This window comes from Callospermophilus lateralis, chromosome 19 (assembly GCF_048772815.1).
Source record: "Callospermophilus lateralis isolate mCalLat2 chromosome 19, mCalLat2.hap1, whole genome shotgun sequence".
Taxonomy (NCBI): domain Eukaryota; kingdom Metazoa; phylum Chordata; class Mammalia; order Rodentia; family Sciuridae; genus Callospermophilus; species Callospermophilus lateralis.
The window spans coordinates 29,997,679-30,024,364 of NC_135323.1; the positions used below are offsets into that span (position 1 = coordinate 29,997,679).

Genomic DNA, 26,686 nt, shown 5'->3' on the forward strand with positions numbered 1-26,686 from the left:
GAAATTGGAAAGTCGCCACAGTACACTCACTCCCTTATGATGGGAGTGTCTAAGGCTGTGCTTCTTTAATCTCCAACTGAAGCCTCATTCGCACTCAAGAGCGTAGGCTGAGCGAATCCCTTCATGGAGCAATTCAAGGGCTACAAGATTCTGATTGCCGGGTTGCTCTTTCTGGTTTGCGTGAGTACTTCCCTCATCTCTGATTCCTCTCATTGCTGGCTCATTTCTTCCTTCCCTATGCAACCTCCAGTTTGGATTGTAGGAGACTGGATGGAGGGAAGAGCTCAAAGTTTTGACTTCGATCTCGTGGAATTCTAGAAAGAGTAAATGCAGGGTGGAAAATCAGTTTAAGAAAGAAGGTGAGCAGATTGGATCCTGAGCTCCACTAGGGAATCTAAAACAAATTCAGAGTGTAATGTCAAAAAACTGGTTCCAGGGCTGGGGTTGTAGCTCAGTGGTAGAGCACTTGCCTTGCATTCATAAGGAACTAGGTTTGATTTTCAGCACCACATAAAAATGAATAAATAAAGCTATCGAGTTCATCTACAACTAAAAAAAAAATATTTAAAAAAGAAGGCTGGTTCCACTGCTCTCCAAAGAAGCCAATAACTCAAGAAACAGAGTGACGGGGAAGGGCCTTACTGGCAACAAGTCAGCAAGTTGGAAAATGGGGACTCTGGTCCTTAAGAGCCATCTTGCTCAGGGGACTCAAGCACAATGCTTACATAGGGATTTGGAGGAGGTATACTTGTAGTCTCAGAGAGATGGGTGGGACGCCAGAGGTGGTCATAAATTTCTAGGTCGTCTGCTTTTCTGACATACATGGCAAACTGCTATCTGAAGGTCACCGAATACTCTGGGTCTTTTAGAGACCCAGGAAAAATACTATCAGCAAGTTCCTTTTTCCAGGAATAGCTAGCTACCTTGCAATTAATCCTTAAGATACAGGGGAGAAGAGCAAGAGGCTCTTATATTTCTGCCAGAGAACAGTTTTAACTTATTAGATGGATTCAATCTGAGGTAGCATCAACAGCAAATAGGAAAAGAATCATCGTACATCATTCGACTGTGTGATCTCCAAAATTAGTCATTTTAAAAGTCAACTAAACTGAGGCAGGAGGATCACAATTTGAAGGCCAGCCTCAGCAACTTAGTGAGGCCCTAAGCAACCTGGAAAAACCCTGTGTCAAAATTAAAATAATAAATAAATTAAAAGGGCTGGGGGTGTTGCTTAATGGGTAAGCGCCTCTAGGTTCAATCCCTGGTACCAAAAAAGAAAAGGAAAAGGAAAAAAAAAACAACAATCAACTAAATCCGAGTGAAGCCAGAAGGTTTATTTGGGTTTCCTTTCAGGTATAAGAAGTTGTTATGGGGAAATCCCAATGGAGAAAAAAACCAAGCTATTCATGGTGTTTTCTATTCATGGTTTTCTATTCATGGTATTCATAGTTTTCTCACCTTCCAAAAGCTTTTTTTTTTTTTCTTTCTGCCCCAGTGTAAAAGAAAGAAATGGAAGTCTATGGTGTTCAGTTCTAGCTTTTTAGCAGAGAGAAAGAGGCAGGGGTTGAAAAAAAATTCCTGACTAGAGAAAGAGCAAGTGAGCAACTGAGTGGAGTGACATTTATTGCTTCACTGAGGAACCTGGGAAAGGCCAGAAGCCATGAAACCTTCTAGAGAACGCATTTCCCTGACTGTCCAACAGTTAACACTGAGCTTTCGATGACAGATAATTTTGAGCTCTAAATTTATGCTGTGGCACTCAAAAAATAGTAGGATATTTTGCATGGAAATAGAGATTTCTGACTTTTCTTAGAAAGTGATGATCTTCAGAAAGGCTTGACAAGTCAGTCTTCATCCTAAGACCAGTGAAAGAGTTAAATAGAAAAATCCTAGTCCCTTAATAATAGGTCCGAAGAAGGTGTCCATTTCATTTCCAGAGTAACCTTGTCCATGTGAAAGGGTGAGCGAGACTTCTTTGGGTCTCAGCCAGAACTTTCTACCTTGTAAAAGTAGTTAAGCTACAACACAGATAAAAATATGCATAAAATCTTAAATTCTCAATAAAAGTCAAAGATATCACACCTGTGTGATCTCGATCCAAGTTGAGAAATGGAAATTTCCATCACCTTCAGAAGCCTCCTCTCATGCCCCCTCCCTGTCACTCCTACCCTCACTTCTTTCCAAGGTAGCCTATACCTTGACTTAAGACAATATTTTAAAATTTTGCCCGACTTTGAATTTCTTAGAAAAGTAATCACACTATGTACTTGTTTATGTGTACCTTCTTTTGAGAAATGTCTATTGAGATCATTAGCTCTTTATTGGGGGATGGATTATTGGGATTGAATCAAGGGCACTTAACCACTGAGTCACATCCCCAGCCCTTTTTATTTTGAGAAAGGATCTCACTAAATTTCTTAGGACCTTACCAAGTTGTTGAGGCTGACTTTGAACTTGTAATCATCCTGCCTCAGCCTCCTGAGATGCTGGGATTACAGGTGTGTGCCACCATGCCCAGAAATTTGCTTTTTTTTTTTTGATACTGGGGATTGAACTCGGGGGTACTCAACCACTAAGACACATCCCCAGCCCTGTTTTGTATTTTATTTAGAGACAGAGTCTCACTGGGTTGCTTAGTGCCTCACAGTTGCTGAAGCTGGCTTTGAATTTGTGATTCTCCTATCTCAGTCTCCCAAATCGCTGGGATTACAGGCATGCACCACCGTGCCTGGCCAATTTGCTCAATTTTAAAAATATTTTTTCTTGTTGTTCCTTGTATATTCTGAATGTTAGTAATAGTTTGCTCATATCTTCTCTCATTCTCCAGTTTGTCTCTTCCCTCTGTTGATTGTTTCCTGTGCTGTGCAGAAGTTTCTTAGTTTAATATAATTCCATTTGTCTATTTTCTGCTTTGGTTGCCTTACTTGGGGATCTTCCCCCAACCACCACCACAAAAAAATCTCTGCCTATATCAATATCTTAAGGTATTTCTGTTATGTTTTCTTTTAGTAGTTTATAGTTTCTGGTCTTCCATGTAGGACTTTGATCCATTTTGCATTTTTTTTTGTTTGTTTGTTTTGGTATAAGGTGAGGGAGAGGGATCCAGTTTCATTCTTCTGCATATGGATATCCAGTTTTCCCAGTACTGTTTATAGAGACTGTTCTTTCTTCAATGTATGTTTCTGGCACCTTTGCCAAAGATCAGTTGGCTATAGATGAGTGGGTCGATTTCCGGGTTCTCCATGTATCAGCTTTTATGCCCATATCATGCTTCACTGGTTACTTCAACATTGTAATATGCTTTGAGGTCAGGTATTGTGAGGTTTCTGGCTTCATTCTCTTTGCTCAAGATTACTTTAGCTGCTTGGGGTCTTTTACAATTTCACATGAGTTTTCAGACTTTTTTTTTTCAATTTCTGTGCAGAATGCCATTGGTATTCTCATGGGAATTACATTGCATCTGTAAATCGCTTTGAGTAGTCTAAACAAGTGAATTCTTCCAATCCATGAACTTGGGATGTCTTTGCATTTTTATTTATTTATTGTGGTGTCTTCCTCAATTTCTTTTATCATTGTCTTATAATTTGAATTGTATGGTCATTCACTTTCTTAGTTATATTTATTTCTAGAAATTTTATTATTTTTTGTGACTATTATAAAAGTGATCACTTTTTTGATTTCTTTCTCGGCAAGTGTATTATTGGTGTTTAAAAATGGTACTGATTTTTCTATATTTAATTTTGTGTGTCTTATGACTTTATTGTGAGTTTCAATTCTAACAATTTTTTGGTGGAGTCCTTAGGTTTTTCAACATATATTATATCTTTCTTTGCCACGTCTGCTGTGAGAATGAAGATCATTCTCAGCAACCAGACTATTCACATTCCAGAAAATGTTGGTATGACTCTGAAGGGATGGGCCACAGAGGAAAGTACCTTTCATTACATTTAAGTGGTTTATTTCTTCTTCTGTTTTACTTGGAGTTTTAACTACGAATGGATGCTGACAAATGAGAGGCCATTTCAGCATCTATTAGTAAATTCACATGGGCTATATTTTTTTCATCTTTAGATTTTGAGATAGAACATTGCATTGATAGATTTCCTGATATTGAACCACCTTTGTGTTTCTGAAATAAATGCTATTGGAATAAACTATGTTATCCATTTGTTTTACTGCTGTATTTTATTTAGAATTTTCATATCTGTAAATAAACACAAGATACTGTTGCTATTGATATCAAGAGCAGGTGGTAACATAAAATGAATCAGGGAATTCCTATCTTTTTATGGTCTGCAGTTCAAGTTGGTTGCACCGATTTGTTTTCTATAAGCAATCTCTGAGCGTTCCTAGGGACCTCCATCTATTAATACCATGTACGGTCACATTTAGGCTACCTTTGTGGGTATGTGATAGCGTCTCATTGTGGTTTTCATTTACAATTACCTAATTATTTAGAATTTCTGGATGTTGTCTTTTGCAAAGGATCAGTTCAAGCTTTTGCTTGTTTTTCTGTCAAGTTGTCTGTTTTGTTTCTAAGTCATAGAATTTCTTTATATATCCTGGTTCTTAGTGCTTTGTTTATTGTATGTTGCAAATATCTTTTTCCTCACAGTGATTTATTTCTTTCATTTGTAATAGTATCTTTAATAAACCATTTAATAACATTTAACAAAAGGTATCTTTTCTTAACTTTAAAGGAAGTTGTATTTGTCAGTTATCAAAATGTTCTTTGGTGGTTAGTGCTCTTTTGTATTATGTTTAGTTTTCTTCATCTAAAACATGTGAACATAGTCTCTGTAAGTGCATGTGACCAAATGACAGAGGCTGGAGATGGGAAGCAAACCTCGTATCAGCAAGCTTTCTTTTATTCTGCAACAAAATCAATCCATCAGGCATAGGATGACTCATTTTCTGGGTACAGGAAATGGCCCCAAGGTTACAGAAGGAGTCTGGGTCTTATAGTTTACAATGAGGGTGAATTAATCATTGGAGATGCGGATGTGCGGTTTGGACAGTGAGAGACCTAGTTGTGCCGGTTGAAATTTTAACTGAGGAAGGCAGTTGTAAATCGTTTGAAACTCCTTGTCATTTGGGAAAGCTTACAAGATGGTGTTCACTGCTTATCTTCCTTCCTCTGGAATCCACTGTCACCTAGAGCTTCACTATTTGGTTTTCTCCCTCCAGGACTCATCTGCAATGGGGAAGGGTAAAGTCCAGGGCCCAGAATTTCAGTATTTGCCTCCTTCCTTGAGGACCCATTGGGGTTGGGAAGAGGCAAATATTTGCTTTTGGTGGAGATGCTGGGGTGAATCTGGGAAGGGATGAAAGTTTGCTTTTTTTCCTTTATGTTGGCCCATTGCTAACAGAAAGGATGTTCTGGGAGAGGTTTAAGGTTTGGCTAATTTCCCCTCCCTCCTCCCGAGTCACACTGTCCCTTCATTTTTCCTGGGGAGCTGTCTTGTAGGCATATTATTTTCCATAATCCTTCAGTCTCCTATTTGTCACCTAAAAATATTCATAGGTTTGTGTCTTTCATGTTTGTTCTTTTATTAACTTAGAGTGAATATTTGTAAATACTCTATTTTCTTATTCTGTTTGTTTATTCATGTACCACTTACTAGTTACTAATGCTTTATGGTAAGACTTTTTTAGAAACCTTTAATTTCACTGATAAATAGCAAGTCTTAATATTTGGTAGAATAAGTTTTTTGAGTTTACTATCCATTAAATATGTCTTTCTTGGACTTCTCTCTCTGTCTCTGTCTATCTCTTTGTGTCTGGTTCTCTTCCTTTCCCTCCATTTTTCACTTATAAGGGCCCTTATATTTATGCTAGACCCACTCAGGTAAACCCAGATAAATTTGCATTCTCAAATCACCTGATGAGCAACTTTAAATCTCCTTTGACATGAAATCTAATAAATTCATGGTGCATGGATTTTCCAAGGAACAGGAATAGCCAAGACTTTTTTTTTTTTTTTTTTTTTTTTTTTTTTAATGGTACTGAGGATTGAACCCAAGGGTGATCTGGCCTTTTTTATTTTATATTTTGAGACAGGGTCTCACTAACTTTCCAGACTGGCCTTGAATTTGTGATCCCTCTGCTTCAGTCTGCTGAGTCACTGGGATTACCAGTCTGTGCCACCGTGCCTGCAACTCATCCTGTTGGATCTTGAGACAATGCAGTACAATTTAACACGAGGCACATCTATAAATAAATACCCAGGTTAGGAGACAATGGGAAGGAGAACAGCAAGTTCCTTACCCTGTGCCTCATGACACATAGCTGCACGATTAGGCTCCCAAGATGATTGCTCTGAGCTCGTACTCCTAATTCAAGGATAACTTCACATTAACAGTCTTTCCCACAGATTGGAATTGAGATGTGTTGGTAAATTGCCTTTTTACTGGGATCCCCTTGCTGAAACGGAAGGGATATTGATGGATATTGGTGGGTGAATATCTGATACACAGGTACCTCAATTCCTTTCACCCACCACCAGCCCTATGGTGTAAAACATGGCCTCTCTCCATGGCTCTTCCCATTTGGAACTTGCACTTCTCTGGAATGTATTTGTGACTTTGTAATGCCAGTGAGAACTGGGGCCCTGGAGGAGACTCCTTTTCATAGCAAACACTGTGCCTCACTTGGAAATAATCTGCAGTATCTCTCTTATTTTGCCAGCCCATACCTGACCTGTGCCTTTCTAGAACTGACTTTCCAGTGGTTTCTGAGGGTCAGTCTCTTCAGCTGAGCCCAATTGGAGAGGGAGTTCACTGAGGGGATGGTCTCACCTTGTTCTTCCGTAATCCTCAAGAAAATTGAGTAAAGGGTTTGCCCACCTTGACTTTCAACTAGAAATGTAGGTTGGAGGTGGGAATTGTGGAAAGAGGGGAAAGGAGAGGAAGGTCACTGAGAATACCAGGCTCTGGGGAGGAAGCAGGATTTGTGAAGAGTGAGGAAATCAGAGATCTGAGGGTTGGGTCCAGGCTGGCTCATAACTCAGGGAGCAGGTGGATATGGGGAGAGAGTTGGCAGTGGATGGAATAAGAAGGCTAAGGGAAGGAGACAGTTGAACTAACTTCACCATTGCAAATGAGATGCTTCTTTTGAATAAAGATGGGGGTGACTTGGATGCCAGGCTTATGAGAGACAGACTGCATTATGCAGGCAGGGAGAAGCCCTGGGTCCTACCTGGCAAAGGTGACTGAGCTTTGGTGAATACAAATCTCCTTCCAGTGAGAAAATGAAAAAAGTAGAAACCTCCAACAGATTCTTCTTTCTCTCCCCACAGGTGTTCTATTTCAAGATGTCCTGGACTGACATCATCTATCGGGCTCCAGGACCCCAGCCTGTCTCTAAATATGTCTCCAACTCTGTGGAATCAACCTCCCTCTTGGACTCTCTCCCCCAGGAGCTCTCCAACCTGACTCACCTTCTATATTGGCCTTTGACCCCAGGAGATAGGGGGGACTTTTTGGCCTCCACCAGCCCCAAGACCTCCACCTACCACCTGAGGGGTCCTGCTCAGGACACCTATGCCCTGGGAGGCTACCTGGAGGTTGTCCTTGTGGCCAGGGACCACCAAGGCAGGCGCAAGACCCATGGTGGGGATCTGTTTCAGGCAAGATTGCTGGGTCCAGAATTGAGAGCAGGGGTCCCTGGGGATGTCCAGGATCTGGAGAATGGCACATACCTATTGTCCTTCCCTCTGCTCTGGGCTGGGAAGGCCCAGGTGCAAGTACGGCTGATTCACTCCAGTGAGGCCGTTGGGGTTCTGCGCAGAATCTGGGAAGAGAAGAGGGCCACGGTTGATTTTAGGGGGTATTTCCAGGGCAGTTCTGGTGCTAAAGAGACTGTGATTTGCAATGTTGACCCTCACTCAACTGGAGCCAAAGGGCATACCTGCCAGTACAGGGATGTGGTTTCTGGTGAGCTCTGGTTCTGTGCTCAACCCCCTACTCTGCCCTGCAACTCTTTGGTTGCTCACTCAAGCGGGAGTTACCTGAAGGTGACCACACCACGTGATGACGCCCTGCTGACAGGGTAAGAAATCCAGAATCTGGGATATGGATTCCAACCCTAAGCCTCATCTTTCCTTCCAAAGCTCACTCCTGTGATCCAGTGGCCCTCCACCACTTCCACCGCATGCACCATTCAGCAATTATTTCTACTCGATTCCAACATGAGCTTGTTGGGCAACTACCAAGAGACAGACATTGCTAGACAGACTTATAGTACATGGTCAGGCTGTATCTTCAGAGAGGATTTTGATTGATCTTAGATTTGAAGTTCAATGAGGACTTCTCTAGATAAGAGGCAAAGTATTAAATACAACACAACCTATCTCAGGGCAAAAGTAGCTGAAGTGCTTCATTTATTTATCTAGGCTCTTGTTTTCATTTCTGTTTCAACTCAAGAGTTCATTACTGCAGATATTTAGTAGATTTTTAAATTATTTTCAGCAAAATATGTTGTGAATACCTAGGTCTGCCATTCTTTTTCATGAGTTTGGGTGGCATCTTTGACATTGGTTTCTTCAATTTCTTATAGAGTTTATTTCCTTTTTTGTAGTTTCATGATTCAGAACACTTAACACCATCTATTTCAGTCTTCCTTTTATTGTGTAAAAATGATCAGGGATATGAATTTCCCTCTGCGTAGAGCTTTAGCTGTATTCTCCAAAGTTTTACATATAGAGGCTTCATTTTTATTGTGTTTTACATATTTTATAATTTCTACAGTTGTTACCTCTTTAATTCATGAGTTATTTACAAATTACTTTAAAAGTTTTTGTGTAATTTGTAAATGATTTGTGAACTATTAACTTTTAAAGTTTTTGAATTTTGAGAGTTTAGGGTTGAAATACCCTCTAAAATTAAAAATACCCCCTAAAATTAAAAATCTACTAAATATCTGCACATGTCTTCAATCACGGTGACTCCTGCTTTTTCTTTGGATGCCACATTTCACTGAAAGTAATTTACATTCTGTATTTTTCCAGAAAGAATTCTGACCCTATTTAATCTAACTTGTTAAGTTTTAAATTCTCAACTTTTATATCTTCACTAATATTTTGTGTCTGCTTAATCTAATAGCTTCAGACATAAATGTATTATATTGTGTTTGTAGATTTATAGGTTATGATCAGCTTCCTCTCTCTCTTTGTGGTGTTAGAGATTGAACCCAGGGCCTCTTACATGCTAGGCATGTGCTCTATCACTGAGCTATACCTCAGCCCCAATGATATCTCTTTATAACACAGCAGTTTTCACTTCATAAATTTCCAGGCAATGCTATTCTGGATATTTGTCTCTGGGTTTGTTTTATGTTATTGGTAAATTGATTTGGGATCAGGAAAATACTATTATGGTGTCACAAAGAAAAATATAGTTAAATTGGGCTACATAGAAATCAAATACTTCTCCCTTACAAAACGTAACTTAATTAAGTCAAACTAAAATCTGAGAGATGATATCTATAACACATTTAATTGGTATAATAATATTAGTACTAGGAGTAAGTAAAGAAATATTACAAAGTAATAAGTAATATTATATAGCCCAATAGAGCAATAAGGAAAAAATATAAATAAGAAATCAAGGAAGAAAGATTTGAATAGTGAATAAAAAATATATACTCATCCTGATAATCAATGAGGGAAATTTACAATGAAACCAAGATATAATATGCTTTTTGGGGGAGGTTCCTTTTAATTTTTTAAAAATTTGAGTCAGGTTCTTGCTAAGTTGCTTAGGGCCACACTAAGTTGCTGATGCTGGTGTTGAACTTGCAATCTTCCTGCCCCAGCCTCTCAATTTGCTGGGATTACAGTCATGCACCACCACACCTGACTCCCAAATATACTGTCTTTAATTTTTATATGGAAAAAACCTTTTAATCTGGAAAAACAAAGAGTGATGAGGATGGGTAGTGGTAGAAAATCTCATATCCACTGGTAGGGGTGTTAATACCGTTACTTACACCATTATTAAATCTTGAAAACATAATGAGTAATGATAGATACATATTATAGCTAAAGTTTTAAAACTTGCAAACAATTCTAATTAGTATTTTGAATTCATAAACATGTATCAACTGTATCAAATATGGATGAGAATATAAATACTGAATTCATAATAGTGACTTCATCTTTTTGAGGAACAGTATGAAAGAGGGCAGGAGCATGGGGGTGTGTGTGCCTGAGGAACCTGTAATGATCAATCTATTAATTTTCAATCATTGATTGTGAATAACTATAGACCCACAAAAAGTTGCAAAAAGAATACATTGAATCATTTGACCCTCTGGCCCAATTTCCCCCAATGGCAACATTTCATATATGAAGAACAAAATCAATACAGAAAATAAGCTTTGATACAATTCTGTTAACCAGACCACAAAACCATTCAGTTTCCGTCGACTGGTCCATGTAGTTGTGTGTGTGTGTGTGTGTGTGTGTGTGTGTGTGTGTGTGTTTCTCTGCAAATTCACAATACGTATAGATTGGTGTAACCACCATTACAATCAAGATCCAGAAATGTTCTCCACCAAAAGGAAACCCTTCTGCTCTCCCTTCTAGGCTCTCCCACTCCCCAGTGCCTGTTCTTATCACCTGGTAACTCTTTTCTGTTCTCTATCTCTACAGTTTTGTCATTTCTAGATGATTCTATAAGTGGAATTAGACAGTAATGCAGTCATTTGATATTTTTTTTCACAAAACACAAAGTTCTCTAGACCCATCCATGCTGTTGCATCTATTGATAATTCATTTCTTTTTCTTGCCACTGTGTACGTTTGTTCAGACATTTGCCCATTGAAGGACATTGGAGTGTTTCCAGATTTTAACTATCATAAATAAAGCTTCTATGAATATTTATATACAGGTTCTTTTGTTAAAAAAAGATTCTTTTGTCATAACAGTGGAATAAAATGCCTGAGTGCAGTTTCTTGGTTGTGCGATTGGTAGATGTTTAGTTTTACAAGAAACTGCCAAACTATTTGCCAGAGTGGCTGTACCATTTTATATTCCCACCAGCCATGTGTAAGAGACCCAGTCTCTCTGTGTCCTCTCCTGCATTTAGCATTAGTATTTTAACATTTTAGTTATTGATCAATTTCTTTTTAAAGAAAGATTTAATTCATGTCTGGCAAAATATTAATATCTAATAGATCTATATGTTACGTACACAATAAAGACATTTTTAAAGTTGCATAGAAGTGGGGAAGGGAGCCTGACGGAGTTATAGCTACAGAAGGAGGTAATAATGGGATGGGTGTGGTGGTGCACAACTGTGATATTATTATCTTGAGAGGCTGAGGCTGGAAGATCCAAAGTTTAAAGCCATCCTCAGCAACTTAGTGAGGCATTGAGCAACTCAGCAAGACTCTTGTCTTAAAACAAACAAAAAAAAAATTAAAATTAAAAAAAAGGGCTGGGGATGTGGCTCAGTGGTTAAGCACCCTTGGGTTCAGTTCTTGGTACTAAAAAGAAAAGAAAACAACAACAAAAACAAATAATGGAAGACTGGAAAGGTTTTAACTTTTTGTTTAAACAATAAAAAAATCAAATTTAGTGAAGTTTCATTTACATGCAATGAAATAACCATGTTTCTAATGTGCAAGTCAATGTGTTTTTTGATTGCCAAGACAGTCAAGCTAGAGAACATTTTCCCCTGAAGTTCTCTTGCACCCCTTCACTGTCAATTTCTTTCCTCTTCTAACCTCCAGTCCCAGGAAGCCAAACAGCCTTCTGACAGTAAATATAGGTTTTGTCTTTTGTAGAATTGCATAAAACCAGAATCACACAGTATACAGTCTTGTATCTGCCTTGTATCTGCCTTTGGGTCAGTGAAATGTTTCTGAGACTCATCTCTGCTGCTGTATATCAATAGCTTTTCCTTCCTATTGCTGAAAGTCTTATCTCTTATGGAGGTAGCACCATTTGTTCACCCATTCACCTCTCCGTGAACATCTGAGTCATTTCCAGTTTGAGCCAATGTGAACATTGAGGTATGAAGTGGGTTTTTTTTTGTTTTGTTTTGTTTTATGGTGCTGGGGATTGAACCCAGTGACTTGTGCATGCGAGGCAGGCACTCTACCCATTGAGCTACCTCCCCAGCCCCGAGGTATGAGAGTTTTGTAGACAAATATTTTTATATTAGGTAAACAACTATAGATCCAGCTTTTAATTTCAAAAACATTATTTTTTAGAACAGTTTTAGATTAACAGAGAAACTGAGAAGATATCGTGAAGTTCCGGTGTTCCATTTCCTGCACAGTATCTCTTCTGATTCACATCTTACACGAATGTGGAACATCTGTTTCAATTCATGAACCTGTGGTGAGGCATTATTAACATTACAGTCCATTAGATTTTTAACTAATGTCTTTTCTATTCGGAGATGCCATTCAAGTTCCCACATTACATTCAGGCTTATCTTGGTTGTAACAGTCTTTCTGACTTTGTCTTTGATGACCTTGAGTTTTGGTCAATTATACTGATCAATTATCTTGTGGGATTCCCCTCTATAGAAATATATCTGATGTCTCTTGCTTATGATCAGACTGGGATTGTGTATTTTAGGAAGGAAGATTGTGGAAGTAAATTATATTTCCATCAGGTGACATCACAGGTACACAGTATGAATGTGGTTTGTGCCCATTGGTGTTAACCTTGTTTGCCTGGCCAAGGGGATTTTTGTTAGGTTTCTGCACTGTAATGCAACCCCCCCACCCCACCTCCTTCTTTCTTACTGTAACTTTGGAAATCAGTAGGCACAACCCAACTCAAAGAGTGGAGAGGTGTGTCCCCAGTGTCTGAGTGTTCATATAACAATAACAAAAAATTCTCTGCTCCCTGTCCTTCCAGAATCTAGTGCCAGGAAGTGATTTTCCTCCCTGGCATTCTGTGTATTTCCATTTATGGAAAAAGAAAACTCTGTGATCTGGCTTAGTTGTCTTTCTTTGCCTCGACTATTAGTAAGCCAAAAGTCCAGTGAGTAGAGGAAATGCAGAAAGTCCCTCCCCGAGACTCCTGACAATGGCCCCAAATTATAAATGTGCTAATTATTGGAATGTTCTAATTCCTCTTTGGAATTAGAGTGGAAACGACAAGTCAATCATCAAATCCCTTTAGCAACTCCAGATTTCACCAGGTGGCACTCCACAAAGCTCTCTCTCCCTGTTTCTCCAGGAAGGTGACTGACAAGCTGCTGCCTCAGGGTGTTGCTCCAATTCTGATCAAACCAGCAACCACAGAAAACATCAGTCGAGGTGAGTGGAGCTGAGTCATGCTGGGAGTGGAGGGTGATGATGGACTTATATGGGTTTTGTTCCTTGACCGAGAGGCTAGCCTCTCCCTTCCAGGGTGGTAGAGTACAGGGGTTAGCAGCACGGACTGTGACACCAGGCTTCTTGGAGTCACATGCTATCCCTGCCAGTCACCGTTTTTCTGATTTCAAACCACTTCATTGAAGTATGGATTGACATACTAAATGCTGTGTACAACTAGATGTGTTTAGCTATAAACACACCCCTTAAAACCATCACCACAATCTGTGCCATAAACATACTCAACTTCTAGTGTTAAATTTTAAGATTGTGATGGGACTGATGAAGAGAAGATTGAGAGTAAATTAGACTTTAAAGTCTTACTTTTTGACCGAGGAGCTCACTTTTTACTTTGCAATTTTAGGAATATACAGAACACTGAGAATATGTTTTCCATCTATTGTTCTATGTAGATAAAATGGAGATCCTATTTCATGCCCTGTATATCTAGAGATGTTCTATAGTAAAGGAAAATATATGCTTTAATACCCTTCTGAAATTATAATATATTTTTTTAAATTTTATTTATTTATATATTTATTTGGACTTGGGGGTTGAACTCAGGGGCACTTAACCACTGAGCCACTTCCCCAGTCCTATTTTGTATTTTATTTAGAGACAGGGTCTCACTGAGTTACATAGCGCCTTGCTGTTGCTGAGTCTGGCTTTGCACTTGAGATCCTCCTCTCTCGGGATCTTCCTCCAGAGCTGCTGGGATTACAGGCATGTGCCACCAAGCCAGGCATATTTTAATTAAATACTCTATACACGTTAAAAAATATATTCATTACCTTCCAAAATTTCCTCCTGCCACTTGTGTTTATTATTACTGTTATAGTGTATGTAACACTTGGCATAAGATTTTTCCCTCCCAGCAAATTTTCACTCTGCAATACAGTATTGTTCACTACAGACTTGGGGCTGTAGAGTAGATCTCTTGGATTCATTCTTCCTGTAAAACTGAAACTTTGTCTCTTTTCCCCATCATCTTCCTGCTTTCTCTTCACCTACGCCCATGGCAACCATCATTCTGCAGTCTGCCTCTTGAGTCTCACTAGTTAGATCCCTTGTGTCACTGAAGCCAGTGGTCTTTGACCTCCTTTGGCGTATTTCACTTAGCATGACGTCTCTGGAGATCAACCACGTTTTCACAAATGGCAGGGTTTCCTTCCTTTTCTTTCTTTTTTTTTTTTTTTTCATTTTCCTAGCTATACCAAGGAATAATTGACAAATGAAATGCATGTTTTTAAAGCATACAATGTGATGATGTGGTGTAGGTACACGTTATGAAGCAATCACCCACAATTGAGTTAGTTGGCCCCTCCATTGTCTCACATAGTTTACCTGGTTGTTTTATTTTTATTATTTTTTTAGTGTGATAAGGACAACATAACACTTAATCTCTTAGCAAATTTCAAGTATATAATACAGATAATTAAGAATTACTGTCACCATGCTATACATTAGGCCCCCAGAATGTATTGATCTTATAAATGTAAGTTTGTATGTTTTGGCCCAAATCTTCCTTTTTTCCCTCTCCCCACGTCCCTGGAAATCTTCATTCTACTCTATTTTTAAAATTCATTTTTAGGTTCCATATAGGTGAGATCATATGGTATTGTCTTTCTCCGTCTGGCTTCTTTCTTTTTTGTGTGTGTCAGGGGGCACAGGGAATTCAGCCAAGGGACATTTTCACTGAACGACTTCCCCCACCTTTTTATTATTATTATTTTTTAATTTTGAAAAAGGGTCCTACTAAATTACTTAGGGCCTTGCTAAATTGTAGAGGCTGGCCTCAAACTTGCAAGCCACCTATCTCATCCTCCCAAGTTGCTGGGTTTACAGGTGTGCACCACCAGGCCCAGCTGTCTGGCTTATCTCCCTTAGTATAATGCCCTTCAAGTTGATCCATGTTGTCCTAAAAAGCAGAATGTCCTTTCTTAAGAATGGATAATATTACTCTGTATGTATGTCCTGTTTTCTTTACCCATTGATCCATTGCTAGACACTCAGTTATTTCCGTGTCTTGGATATTGTGAATAATGCTCCAATGAATGTGAAACTGTGGATAATCTTTTTGAGATCCTGATTTCACTTCCTTTTAGTATATACCCAGGAGTGGTAATGTTGCATCACATAGGAGTTCTGTTCATTATTTTTTGAACTGCCAATCATTGATCTTGATCACAATTCCTTAACATTTCATGTCCTAGTGTCCCTACTCTCAGCAAATATAAGAATGGTATGTCATAGGTTTTGTCAAAGAGTAAATGACAAAAATACATGTAAAGCACACAGAAGACTACCTGACATCTTCTAGATGTTAATGTTGGTTCTTTTTGTTTTTTATTCTGTTCTGCTTTTCTCCTTCCTATAGTGCAATCCCCACAGACCAAGTGCCGCCCTGGCCTTCTGGCCCCAAAGCCCTCTGGCTTCTACCACCAAGATGTATGGCATTCCTTGTCCTGCTCTGGCCAGTCCTTCCCCACTGTTGACAGCATCCTGGGCTGCCTGGCTGGTCACATCGTGCACATGATGGGGGACTCCACGCTGCGGCAGTGGTGGGAATATCTACGTGACACAGTCCCCTGTGAGTGACACATGGGGACTCATGAAGAAACAGGTGACCAGAGAAGGATTTGAAGGAAACTGCAGTGCTTGGTGGAGAGGTGGGCAGGATGCTGGGTGCTCTTGAAAGGCGAGTGAATGAGGAGGGCAGAGTTATCACTGGACTGCCTTCCTGGTTTAGTTACCATGGAGCTCAAATGAGAGCACCAACCTTTCAAATAACAGCGTGTGGTGATTCCAAGAGTCCTCATTTAATTTCTAAGTAAAATCCTCAGTGAGTCTCTCAAAGATTATTAAGTGAGAAAAACACAAAGTTCACACATTTGCTGGGAGGAGTACTGGGGTTTGAACTCAGGGGCACTCAACCACTGAGCCACATTGCCAGTCCTATTTTGTATTTTATTTAGAGACAGGGTCTCACCGAGTTCCTTAGCACCTCACTTTTGCTGAGGCTGGCTTTGAATTTGAGAACCTCTTTCCTTAGCCTCACAAACAACTGGTATTATAGGCATGGGCCACCCAGCCCAGCCATAAACTTCAAAATTTTATCTCACCCCCCACCCTACACCTCAATTTTTTTTTCTTACTGTTGATGGATTCTTTTCTGGTCTTGCACAGTCACTTGGTAGAGATAGTGGTTCTCTTAGCACCTAAGGAGGCAGTCACTTCTGCTGAATGTGTGTAGCTTTCTTGTCCCCTCCAAAATTAGAGCAACCCAATCCCAAACCTTCCATTTTTCTAAATAGTCAAGATTAATGGAAAACAATATCACAAGATTTCTGAGTACCTTTCTGCCATTTATGAAAACAAAAGCAAATACTCAGCATCTTTAGCAGTGATTTTCAGTGAAATTCTGTTCCAAGCAAGCAGTACCTATTTCAGATATATTATAAATCACAGGGCCTGAGATTCTGAGTGGCAGAGCACTTTCCTAGTATGTGCAGGGCTCGAGGTTCTATCCCAGCATCACACACACAAACACACACACACACACACACACACACACACACACACACACAGTTTGATTTACAGTCCTTCAGATGTCTGAGAAATAGGAAGATATAATAGAAAAGCTAGCCAGAATGTCTGTCGTACCGTACCACTGTTCAATAGCCGAAACCCTTATAAATTTGATCACAAAATTGTCATGAGGCTAATTGTAGCACTTGTTTACCATGCTTTTGAGGAAAGTCCATCTAATATTATAGCCAGTCTCAGAAAGGAAGCTCAGGCACTTTCTTGGTATCCTGCAAAATTTAGAAATTAGCCACGTTGTCATTGTAGTCACCATGTCGAATTTGAGGTTCTCTTTTATTTTAAACAGTCCATTGGTCTGGGCACAGTGACACACACCTGTGATTCCAGGTGTGGAACTAGGGAGGCTGAAGCAAGAGGATAATAAGTTCAAGGCCAGGCTGGGCAATCTAGTGAGATCCTATCTCAAAATAATTTAAAATTGAGAAGGGGCAGGGAATATAGCTCAGTGGTAGAGTACTTGCCCAGCTTCTGCGAAACTCTGGGTTCAGTCCCCAGCACTGCAGAAAACACAACAAAACAGCTAGTTGAGGTCTAACTGACAAACTAGGAGTGGCAGATATTTAAATTTTGACATACATTTACACTCATGGAACAGCCTTCATAAATGAGATAATTAGCATATTCATCATGCAGAAAAGTGTCCTCAACGGATAAAACATTGGAAATCTGTCCTAGGGGTACACCTGTAATTCCAGAGATTAGGGGATTGAGGCAGGAGGATCAGGAGATCCTAGGCAAATACGTGAGACCCTGTCTCCAAATATAACATAAAAAGGGCTGGAATTGGGCTGCGGTTGTGGCTCAGTGGCAGAGCACTTGCCTCGCACATGTGAGGCACTGGGTTTGATCCTCAGCACCACATAAAAACAGATAAATAAAATAAAGATATTGTGTCCATGTATACTAAGATTTGTGCGGAGATGCTAGATTCCCTTTATCCATATTGCATTCAAGGCAACAATGCAAATTTTGAAAATGTTGATTGGGCACCTGAAATAGAAGCTTACTAAGGATAAGATCTTAGACAAAATCTGAAGAGGTGGCAACGAATCCCCAGGGAAGGTTAATGGTAAAGAGAGTGCGGCTGTTTTGTGTTGGGGGACAGGCTGTGGCCTCTGCCCTGCAGACACCCTGAGACTGCCCTGGAGGGGGGGCCCAGGCTGGGAAGGAAAGCGAGCCTCTCCCTGCTGCTGGATGACCCTCTGGTGGTCTTGCGAGGCAGGCGAGGCCAGCAGGGTCTTGGAGGGCCAGTAGGGTCTTGGACGGCTGGGAATGAGAGCACAGGAGAGCGTGGCCCCGCAATGGACAGGGGAGCTGGAGGTCAGGGCCCTTCGAGCTGATTCATGCGAGGGTCCAAGAGCCCTCACCCCATCTGGACAAGGCCCACGGCAGCATTACCTGCCCTGGAAGGTGAGCGAAGCCCAGAGGATGCGGGTGGACCGGCCCTTGGCCCTCGGGTGGTGGTCTTCATGCAGAGGAGCACACGCACGTGACCAATAGGAGGTGGCCGCCGCCCTTTGCAAAGGCTGTTTGTAGAAGGCCTGGGTTTGCCTTGCATGTGTGAGGCACTGGGTTCGAGCCTTGGACCACATGAAAACAAATAAAATAAAGGCATTGTGTTCACTTATAATTAAAAAACAAAATTTAAAAATCAAGTTTTTCTCCCAACCTTTGAAAACCTTTGCTACATCTGGACATTCTAGTTGTAGAGATTGCTGAGCTGTGAGGCGGAAAATAACGTCTTGAAATGCCCATTTGTTTTAAAAATATCAAACAAGAAGTGTCTTCTGGAAGTGACTGTCACACCCCTAGGAGCGACACTTGACCATATTTGTTCAGTAGGTTAGCGGACATGGAGAAACTCTGACCTTGAGAAGAAGGTCCTGTGCCAGACTGGTTATGTGTAAAAGACATTTTTCCTATTATAACCATTGTTTTGTATATGCCTTTTATTCCTCATTCTGTATATACAGTTGAGAAAGCTAAGTACTTTTTTGAAATATCTAGCCCTAGATGTTCTAAAGTGCTTGATAGATGTTAAAAGTAGAAGTGGCAAAATAGAATGCATTTTATAAATTTCTTTGTTAAAGTTCTTATGAAATGTTTTTGGGGGCAATAGCCAAACCCCTGTTGGGTAATACACGTGGCATGCTGGTTCTCCAGAGCATCATGCCAGTGTGCTTAATGAGGCAAGAGTATCCTTATATCTGTGCAGTTTTGTTTTACTTTGCCATGTACATACTGTATTTAAAGAGCAAACAAGGGCTGGGGATGTGGCTCAAGTGGTAGCGCGCTCGCCTGGCATGCGTGTGGCCCTGGTTTGATCCTCAGCACCACGTACAAACAAAGATGTTGTGTCTGCTGAAAACTAAAGAATAAATATTAAAAAAATTCTCTCTCTTTAAAATAAATAAATAAATAACTAAAATAAAAGCTATAAAAAAAATAAAATAAAGGGCAAACAAGTCCTAATCGACATCTAGTCTTTCTAGATGTTAAAGAGCTTTGCAGTGTGTGACAAAAGTAGAAATAGTGAACAAATGTTGTATGTTTCTATGTTAAAATTTCTAGGAAAGAATGTCTTTGGATAAGGATTAATGAAGGGTACTCATATTTTGAAGACATCTTCAAGGTAGAACTATTGTTTCGTATGTGTAGTTTATGCAACACTGTCCTGTACATAGTGGACATGTTGAGTCCTTACCTGAAATATCTAGTCAGTCTAGGTATTTTAGAAGTGCCCAATGTATGTGAAATGTAGAGTTAGTAAAATATCATTTTGTAAATATCTTTTTGCCAAAATTCATATGGAATATAGTCTTTTGGGAATGGAGCTGTTAAGCCACCTCTGTGAGCAGTATAGTACCATCTGTCCTTGTTCAGTGAGTTGGAGGAGGTGGGAGGGAAGCGAGTGCAAACGGTAATATGTTAGTGTGTTTTTACCTGGACATTTTCAGGCATCAGTTTCCTGTATGTATGGTGCATTTTGTTTTGCTGTGTATGTAGTGTATATAATGGGCAAATGAGTCCCAATTTTGCAACATTTAGTTTTAGATATTAAAGAGGTCTCCAGTGCATGAAGAAATAGTAAAATTAACATGTTTGCTACATTTTGTGTTTAAATTCATGGGAAAGCTTGACTTCAGTAAGGACTTCTGGGTATGATTTGTTCAACCATCTCTAAGCATTACATATGCATATACTTGTCCACTGAACTGGGAGTAGACAGAAAAAAGGGAGGAGGGAAAGGGTAGGAACGATATGGTCATACGAGAAGATATATCAAATTATAACCATAACTACGTGTGCAATTTATTTACACTGATGTGTGCATAGTGGACACATTCTTATGTGGAATATCTAATCCTTCTATATCTTTAATAGTGCTTGATATGTTTTAAAGTAGCAGTTAAAATAAAACTTTTTGTAAATAGCTTTTTTAAAAATATATATTATTCAAGTTTTAGATGGACATGTTACCTTTATTTTGATTATTTATCTTTATGTGGTGCTGAGGATCAAACCCAGGGCCTCACGCTTGCTAGACAAGCACTCTTCCACTGAGCTATAATCCAAGCCTGGTAAATAGCTTTTAAAAACTGGTAGGAAATACTGTGTTTGGAATTCTTAAACCACATCTGAATGGTATCTTGTCAGTACTCGTTCACTGGGTTGAGGGAGGTGGGAGGGAAGAAGTTACAAAAGGTGTTTTGTTAGCTTGTGCTTGAAAATCCCAGTTTACCACTGCCCTATAACGTGCATTTCATTTAACTTTGCTGTACTGAACATATTATATATGTACTGGACAAAGGAGTCCTAGTTTTATAATATCTAGTCTCTGGATATGCAGAGATTGCCAATGTGTGACAAAAGTAGAGTTAGTAAGCTAACACATTTTGTATACTTTGTGTTAAAAGTCATAGAAAGGGAGTCCTCTGAAAAGAACTTTAGGAAGTAAAATTGTAACATTACATCTGAGTGACACTTGTGCCTCTGTCACTTGTGACACAGGAGAGAAGAAATGAAAGAAAGAAAGATTCTAGGCCAGCATGATCTTATTTAGATGCTTTCAGATATAAATATTGCTACCTGTCTATCGTTTATTCAGCAACACTACTGTGTACATTGTGAATAAATATAAGTCCTCATTTGAAACATCTGGTTTTTCTAGATGTTTGGACGTGCACAAAGTATGTTAAAAGTAGAGATAGTAAATAAAACATATTATAGATTAAAAGAAAAATAAAATTTGATTCTAGGGATAGAATTTGGGGAATTCTTTTATTTATAAAGTGCAGGGAAAATAAGAAGCCAATAATTAGGGACAAGGATTGACCAGAAAGGTAGAAACAAGGGGACAGTATATTATTACAGAAAGAAAAAGGGAAGAACATTTCTGGAAGAGGTTGGCCAGCAGAGGAAAGTCAAGTGCCACAGCGAGTGTTGGTACTGTTAGGGAGAGCTTTTGGAGTTGAGGAAAAGAATGCTTGTGTCTGATAAAGCAAGTAGGCGGGAGCTAGAAGTTTTATTTGTAAAATAATATGGCGCACGGTTATATGTTAACTTATGGAAACTTCTCTCTCATCCTCCCAACAGCCCTGAAACCAGTGGATCTACATTCCACATATCAGGTGGGGCCCCTGATGGCCGTGGAGACCACTCGGGGCATAGTGCTGCACTGGCGAGCCCACAGCTGGCCCCTGCGCTCCCAACGCACTCCAGTGGCCTCCCTACACTCTGTGGCCAAGGAGCTGGAGGGCCTGGCCGGGGGCCCACACACCGTGGTGGTGCTGGGCCTGGGAGCCCACTTCACCACCTTCCCTCCATCCATCTTTGCAAGACGACTGGCAGGGATTCGGGCAGCTGTGATGGCCCTGCTGGAGCGGGAACCCAGTACCCTTGTGGTCATCAAACTGGCCAACACTGGCTATAAGTCTGTGTATGGCAGTGACTGGTTCACTCTGCAAGTGAACCGGCTCCTGAAAGCTGCCTTTGCTGGGCTCCGTGTGGCCTTTGTGGATGCTTGGGAAATGACCTCTAGCCTGGCCCTGCCCGACAACATCCACCCAAGGAAGCTCATTGTGAGCAATGAAGTGAACTTGCTCCTCTCCTTCATCTGTCCCACCTGAGAGCTACTGAGGGCTACTGGCAGTGTGCTGATGGAGAGCCTGCATCTCAGCCACAGGAAGTGTGAGAAGCAGTGAAGGGACACAGAATGAGGAATGATTCAGAGGAGATTACTTACCCCAAGAATGGCCACATGCATTAAAAACTGGTGACATTTTGGTGACTGTCCTCTCGTATAGTTCTCTGTGCAACGCACAAATAAATACGCATTACATGAATGAGATGATATTTCACATGCTCTCTTTTCAGTTCCCTTTTTTGGAAATTTTTATTTTTTTAATTGTACATTATGCAATTTTGTAAGGGGTGATACAGAGATCCCTTATATCCTGTACTTAGTTTCTACCAATGTAACCATCTTGTCAAAAAGGGGTACATTATTGGGATATTAACATTAATATCAACATTCTTATTTAGATTTTCTCAGTATTATTGTCCTCAATTGTGTGTGTGTGTCTTGTTTTTTTTCAGTGCTGGGGATTGACCTCAGGGCCTCGTGCATGCTGGGCAAGTGCTCCACCACTGAGGCTATATCTCTAGCTCCTATTGCATTCATTTGTATGTATTTACTTTATGCAATGTTATCACAAATACTGGTTTCTGGTTAATTCTTTAACATTTGTTTTGTAGCCTTACAAAGGAAAGATGACAGAGCCCAAGGTTTGTCCAAAATAGCAATCAGGAGAGTCTCCAAAGAACTGGGGTCTCAAAGGACTTTATCCTCAGACTGATGTGATTCAACAATAAATCCCCAGGACCAAAGAGCACAAAGAAAAGGACCATTACAAAATTTGGTAAGTAGAAGGGTAGGGGAAGCATCCTCTAAGAACTGATAGCCATACACTGTCTTCACTCTGGTTTCTAGCCTGACTTGACACTATCTGGGTGGCTCAAAAATTCTCTAGGGATATAGCTCAGTTGGTAGAGTGCTTGCCTTGCATACACAAGGCCCTAGGTTCAATCCCCAGCTACACACACACACACACACACACACACACACACACTTCTCTAGGACCAGGTTGTGTGCCTAGCCTTATATACTTCCAGATCACCTGAACACATCAACTGTGATTTCTGGAGAAACTGACATTTTTCTCAGATCGCAGAAAACTTACTGCAGAGAACATAAGAAGGAAAAAGAGCTACAGACATTCAGAAATCATGTAACACACCAGTAACAACATAGCAAGAGTGAGAAACAGCAGAAAAAAGTCAGAAGAACCCAAACACAAAAACCCCAGATAGTAGATCAACTGGAAAAGCATATGAAATTAGTATCTTTAAACATACTGACTTAATCAAAAAGAGGTTTTTACCAATATGAGTAAAAAAGATAAATTTTTTATAGAACTCTTAAAATAAAAACTAGAATCATTATAATAAAAATGAAGAGCATATTTAAAGCCAGGCTGGAAAGAGACAGAGAAAGAGTCAGTGAATTGGGAGCAAGAATGTAAGAAAATTTTCAGTTTCATCCAAGAAAGGAAAAACATGGATGGAAAATGTGAAATAGATGTTAGATGTGATAGAAATCCAAAGGGATCAATTGGGGTTGAGGGCAGACAGAGAGGGAGAGAGAGAGAGAGAGACACAGAGAGACAGAGAGAAAGGGGGTTGGGGAGGGAGAGAGAGAGATTGATTTATTCTTCTTATTATAACATCAACATCAGTCCTACTGGATTAGGGCCCCATCCATACAACCTCATGGAGTGAATTCTTAGAATTGTATGCTTCCTTGGCATCCATGTTGAATATAAGTAAAGCTTTCTCATACCAGAAGCGGTGCTTAGTTACCCTTGACACACTTTCCAGTTTTCCACCTCCTCCCAGTTCTACACTGTGGTTCATCCAGATATCTGCCTTTAAAAATCACCTGGTGGGGACACCTCCCTATGCAAACTACTTGATGCAAACTACTTGTTTGACCCCATACCTCTCATTTCCTGCAGTGATTACCTCCCAGTCACAGTGTCACCCCCCACTCTCGTAACTTGTGTCTTCTTGCTCCTAAGCCACTAGTTAGAATTCTCCATGGGAAATTTCCCTGGGTAATGCCCTGGACCACAAAGAAGGCTTCAGTCCACAGGTCCCTTGCTTTCTGTCTCTTACCTGCTGGGTGCGCCTGCTCATCCCTGATGGCTCCCTCTTTTTCCCAGTGGCCTGTGAGGTGTGCTTGCTTCTTGTCTCCAGGATCTGGGACTTGTTATAGCACCTCTTTTGTTGAGTTGCCTCCTGTGTCTCACCTGACTGACACACCCTCTTCACCAGTCTGGGTTCTCTTGGAGAGTGGCTATCTTGATAGGAATAGATTGGACTTGGGTCAGACAAGAGCCTCAACTCATGGGCATCTGTCAGGATAAAGAAGTTTTCTGTGGGAGAGGCCCCTGCTCACATGTTGGACACTTGGGTATTAGGCTATTGGCTAGGATGAAGTATCCATTGACAGGAACACCATAAAGGCTCACTACTACCAAATGCCCCAGAGCTCCATCAGGGCCAGGTTAGAGTCTATAGCATCTGTCCAGGGAGAGACCTCAAGACCAACATGAAGGACTGAGCTTAGCACCTCACTTAACCTTCATTACCATAAAGATGCTATCTCCAGACCGTCACGTTGGGGGTGACATAGGAATATGGGGGACACCAGTCAGTTCATAAGAAAAGATAAAGTGAAAACATTTTAGACAAACAGGAGCTGATAGAGGCTTTACCAGTGGGTCTTCATTACAGAAGAATTCTGAAGAAGGGACTTCTGTGGGAAGGAGAGTGGTTCTTCTAGGGAGAACTCAGGGTCAGGAATCTTAAATTTGGTGGTTGAAATTCATAATACTACTTTTAAAGAACCATATAAAATAATCATAAAATTTCTAAGGCTAGGGAAAATAAGTTAAATTCTACTAAGTTAAATAAGTTAAATTCATTCTACAGTCTACTCTGAAACCCACCCCAAAGCTTGTTCTCACACCCTCAACATTCAGGATTCTTTTCAGCATTTCATTTTTTGAACCATTTGAGAGAAAGTTACATATATCATTTCTCTTCTCCCCTAAGTACTTCAGAGTGACTCTCCCGAAACCAAGCATGTTTTCTTCAATAGCCAGAGTATAATGATCAAATTCAGGAAACTTAATATGGATAATCTCATATCTAATCTATATCAAATTTAGTAAGTTATCCCAATAATGTTCCCCATAGATATTATTTTTCCTGAATCAGGATCCAATCCCAGACAGCATTTAGTTTTCCTTCTTCTTTTTCTTTTCTTTTCTTTCTTTCTTTTTTTTTTTTGTCATATGGTAAAAAGATGTTCTTTCTCTTTTATTTTATTTTTAATTTTTTAAAATATTTTTATTTGTTCTTTTTAGTTATACATGACAGTAGAATGTATTTTGACATATACATACGTCAAGTATAACTTCCCATTCTTGTGGTTATACATGATGTGGAGTTTACTGGTCATGTATTAATATATGAACGTAGGAAAGTTATGTCCAATTCATTCTACGGTCTTTCCCATTCCTATCCCCCACCCTTCCCCCCATTCCTCTCCTACTCCCCCATCCAATCTGGTGAATTTACACACCCCCACCCCACCCCACTTTGGGAGTCAGCATCCGCATATTAGAGAGAACATTCAGCCTTTGGTTTGGGGGGATTGGCTTATTACACTTAGCATGATAGCCTCCAGTTCCATTAATTTACCTGAAAATGCCATAATTTCATTCTTCCTTATGACTAAGTAATATTCCATCAGGCATTAATTTTTCATTTCCCTGTCATCTCCTTTAATCTGCTGCTTTTCTTTTCTTGGTCTTTCTTTTGGAGCATACATGGCATTATTTCATAGAAAGTCCCTACTGGGAGTATTTCTGAAGTCTCTAGTAATTAATTTCAAGTTATGTGCTCTTGGAACACCACAAGAGTGATGTAGCATTTCAATTCAGCTCAGGAACTCTATGGTGCCAATTTTGCTCTAATATTGATGATGTTACTTTGATTAATGGCTAAAGTGGTTCCACTAGATCTCTCTTTGCAATTACCAAGTAATTAATGGGAATACATTTGAGAGTATGTAGACATCATGTTCCTTCTTGAGCTTTTATCTACCAGTTTAAGCAACCTTTTTTCCCTCTAAAACCATTATTACTTTGATAGTTGCAAATGGTGATTCTTCTCATTCCATTACTCCTTCTACATGTCAGTGTTAGTTGTCATTCTACTGTAATAAAGCAATCCTAATTTATTTATTTGTTCATTCATCTGTGTCAATATGGACTCATTATTCAATGGTCTACAATAAATTACTATCATCGTTTGGACTGTTAAGTTCCTTCAGATATGATCAACAAGAATCTCTTCAAGTTAAGATTATGAAAAGAATTTTCTGCCTTTTCACTTCTCAATTGACGACCACTCCCTTCAATCAAACCCATTCTCACCAAGGAAATTAAAAGCCTCTTTTAGGTAAATCAATGGACAATTTCCAATCCTTACCTTTTGATCATTCTTTCTGCAACCTTTAACATCACAGATCATTTTTCCCTTCTTGAATTGCTCTCTTCTCTTGGCTTCCATACTCTCATATTCATCAATTCACAAGAGACTAACTGGAAAAAGG

General features: G+C 39.8%; 1 protein-coding gene across 1 annotated transcript; it reads left to right on the plus strand.

Moving 5' to 3' along the window:
• The first annotated feature begins 123 nt into the window (after nt 1–123).
• On the plus strand, nt 124–22,070 carry LOC143384931 (NXPE family member 3-like). Its single transcript, XM_076840096.1, has 5 exons — nt 124–180; nt 7,298–8,049; nt 13,199–13,278; nt 15,713–15,925; nt 21,538–22,070. Exons 1-5 carry the CDS (start codon nt 124–126, stop codon nt 22,068–22,070), a joined length of 1,635 nt encoding a protein of 544 aa, XP_076696211.1.
• The last annotated feature ends 4,616 nt before the right edge of the window (nt 22,071–26,686 follow it).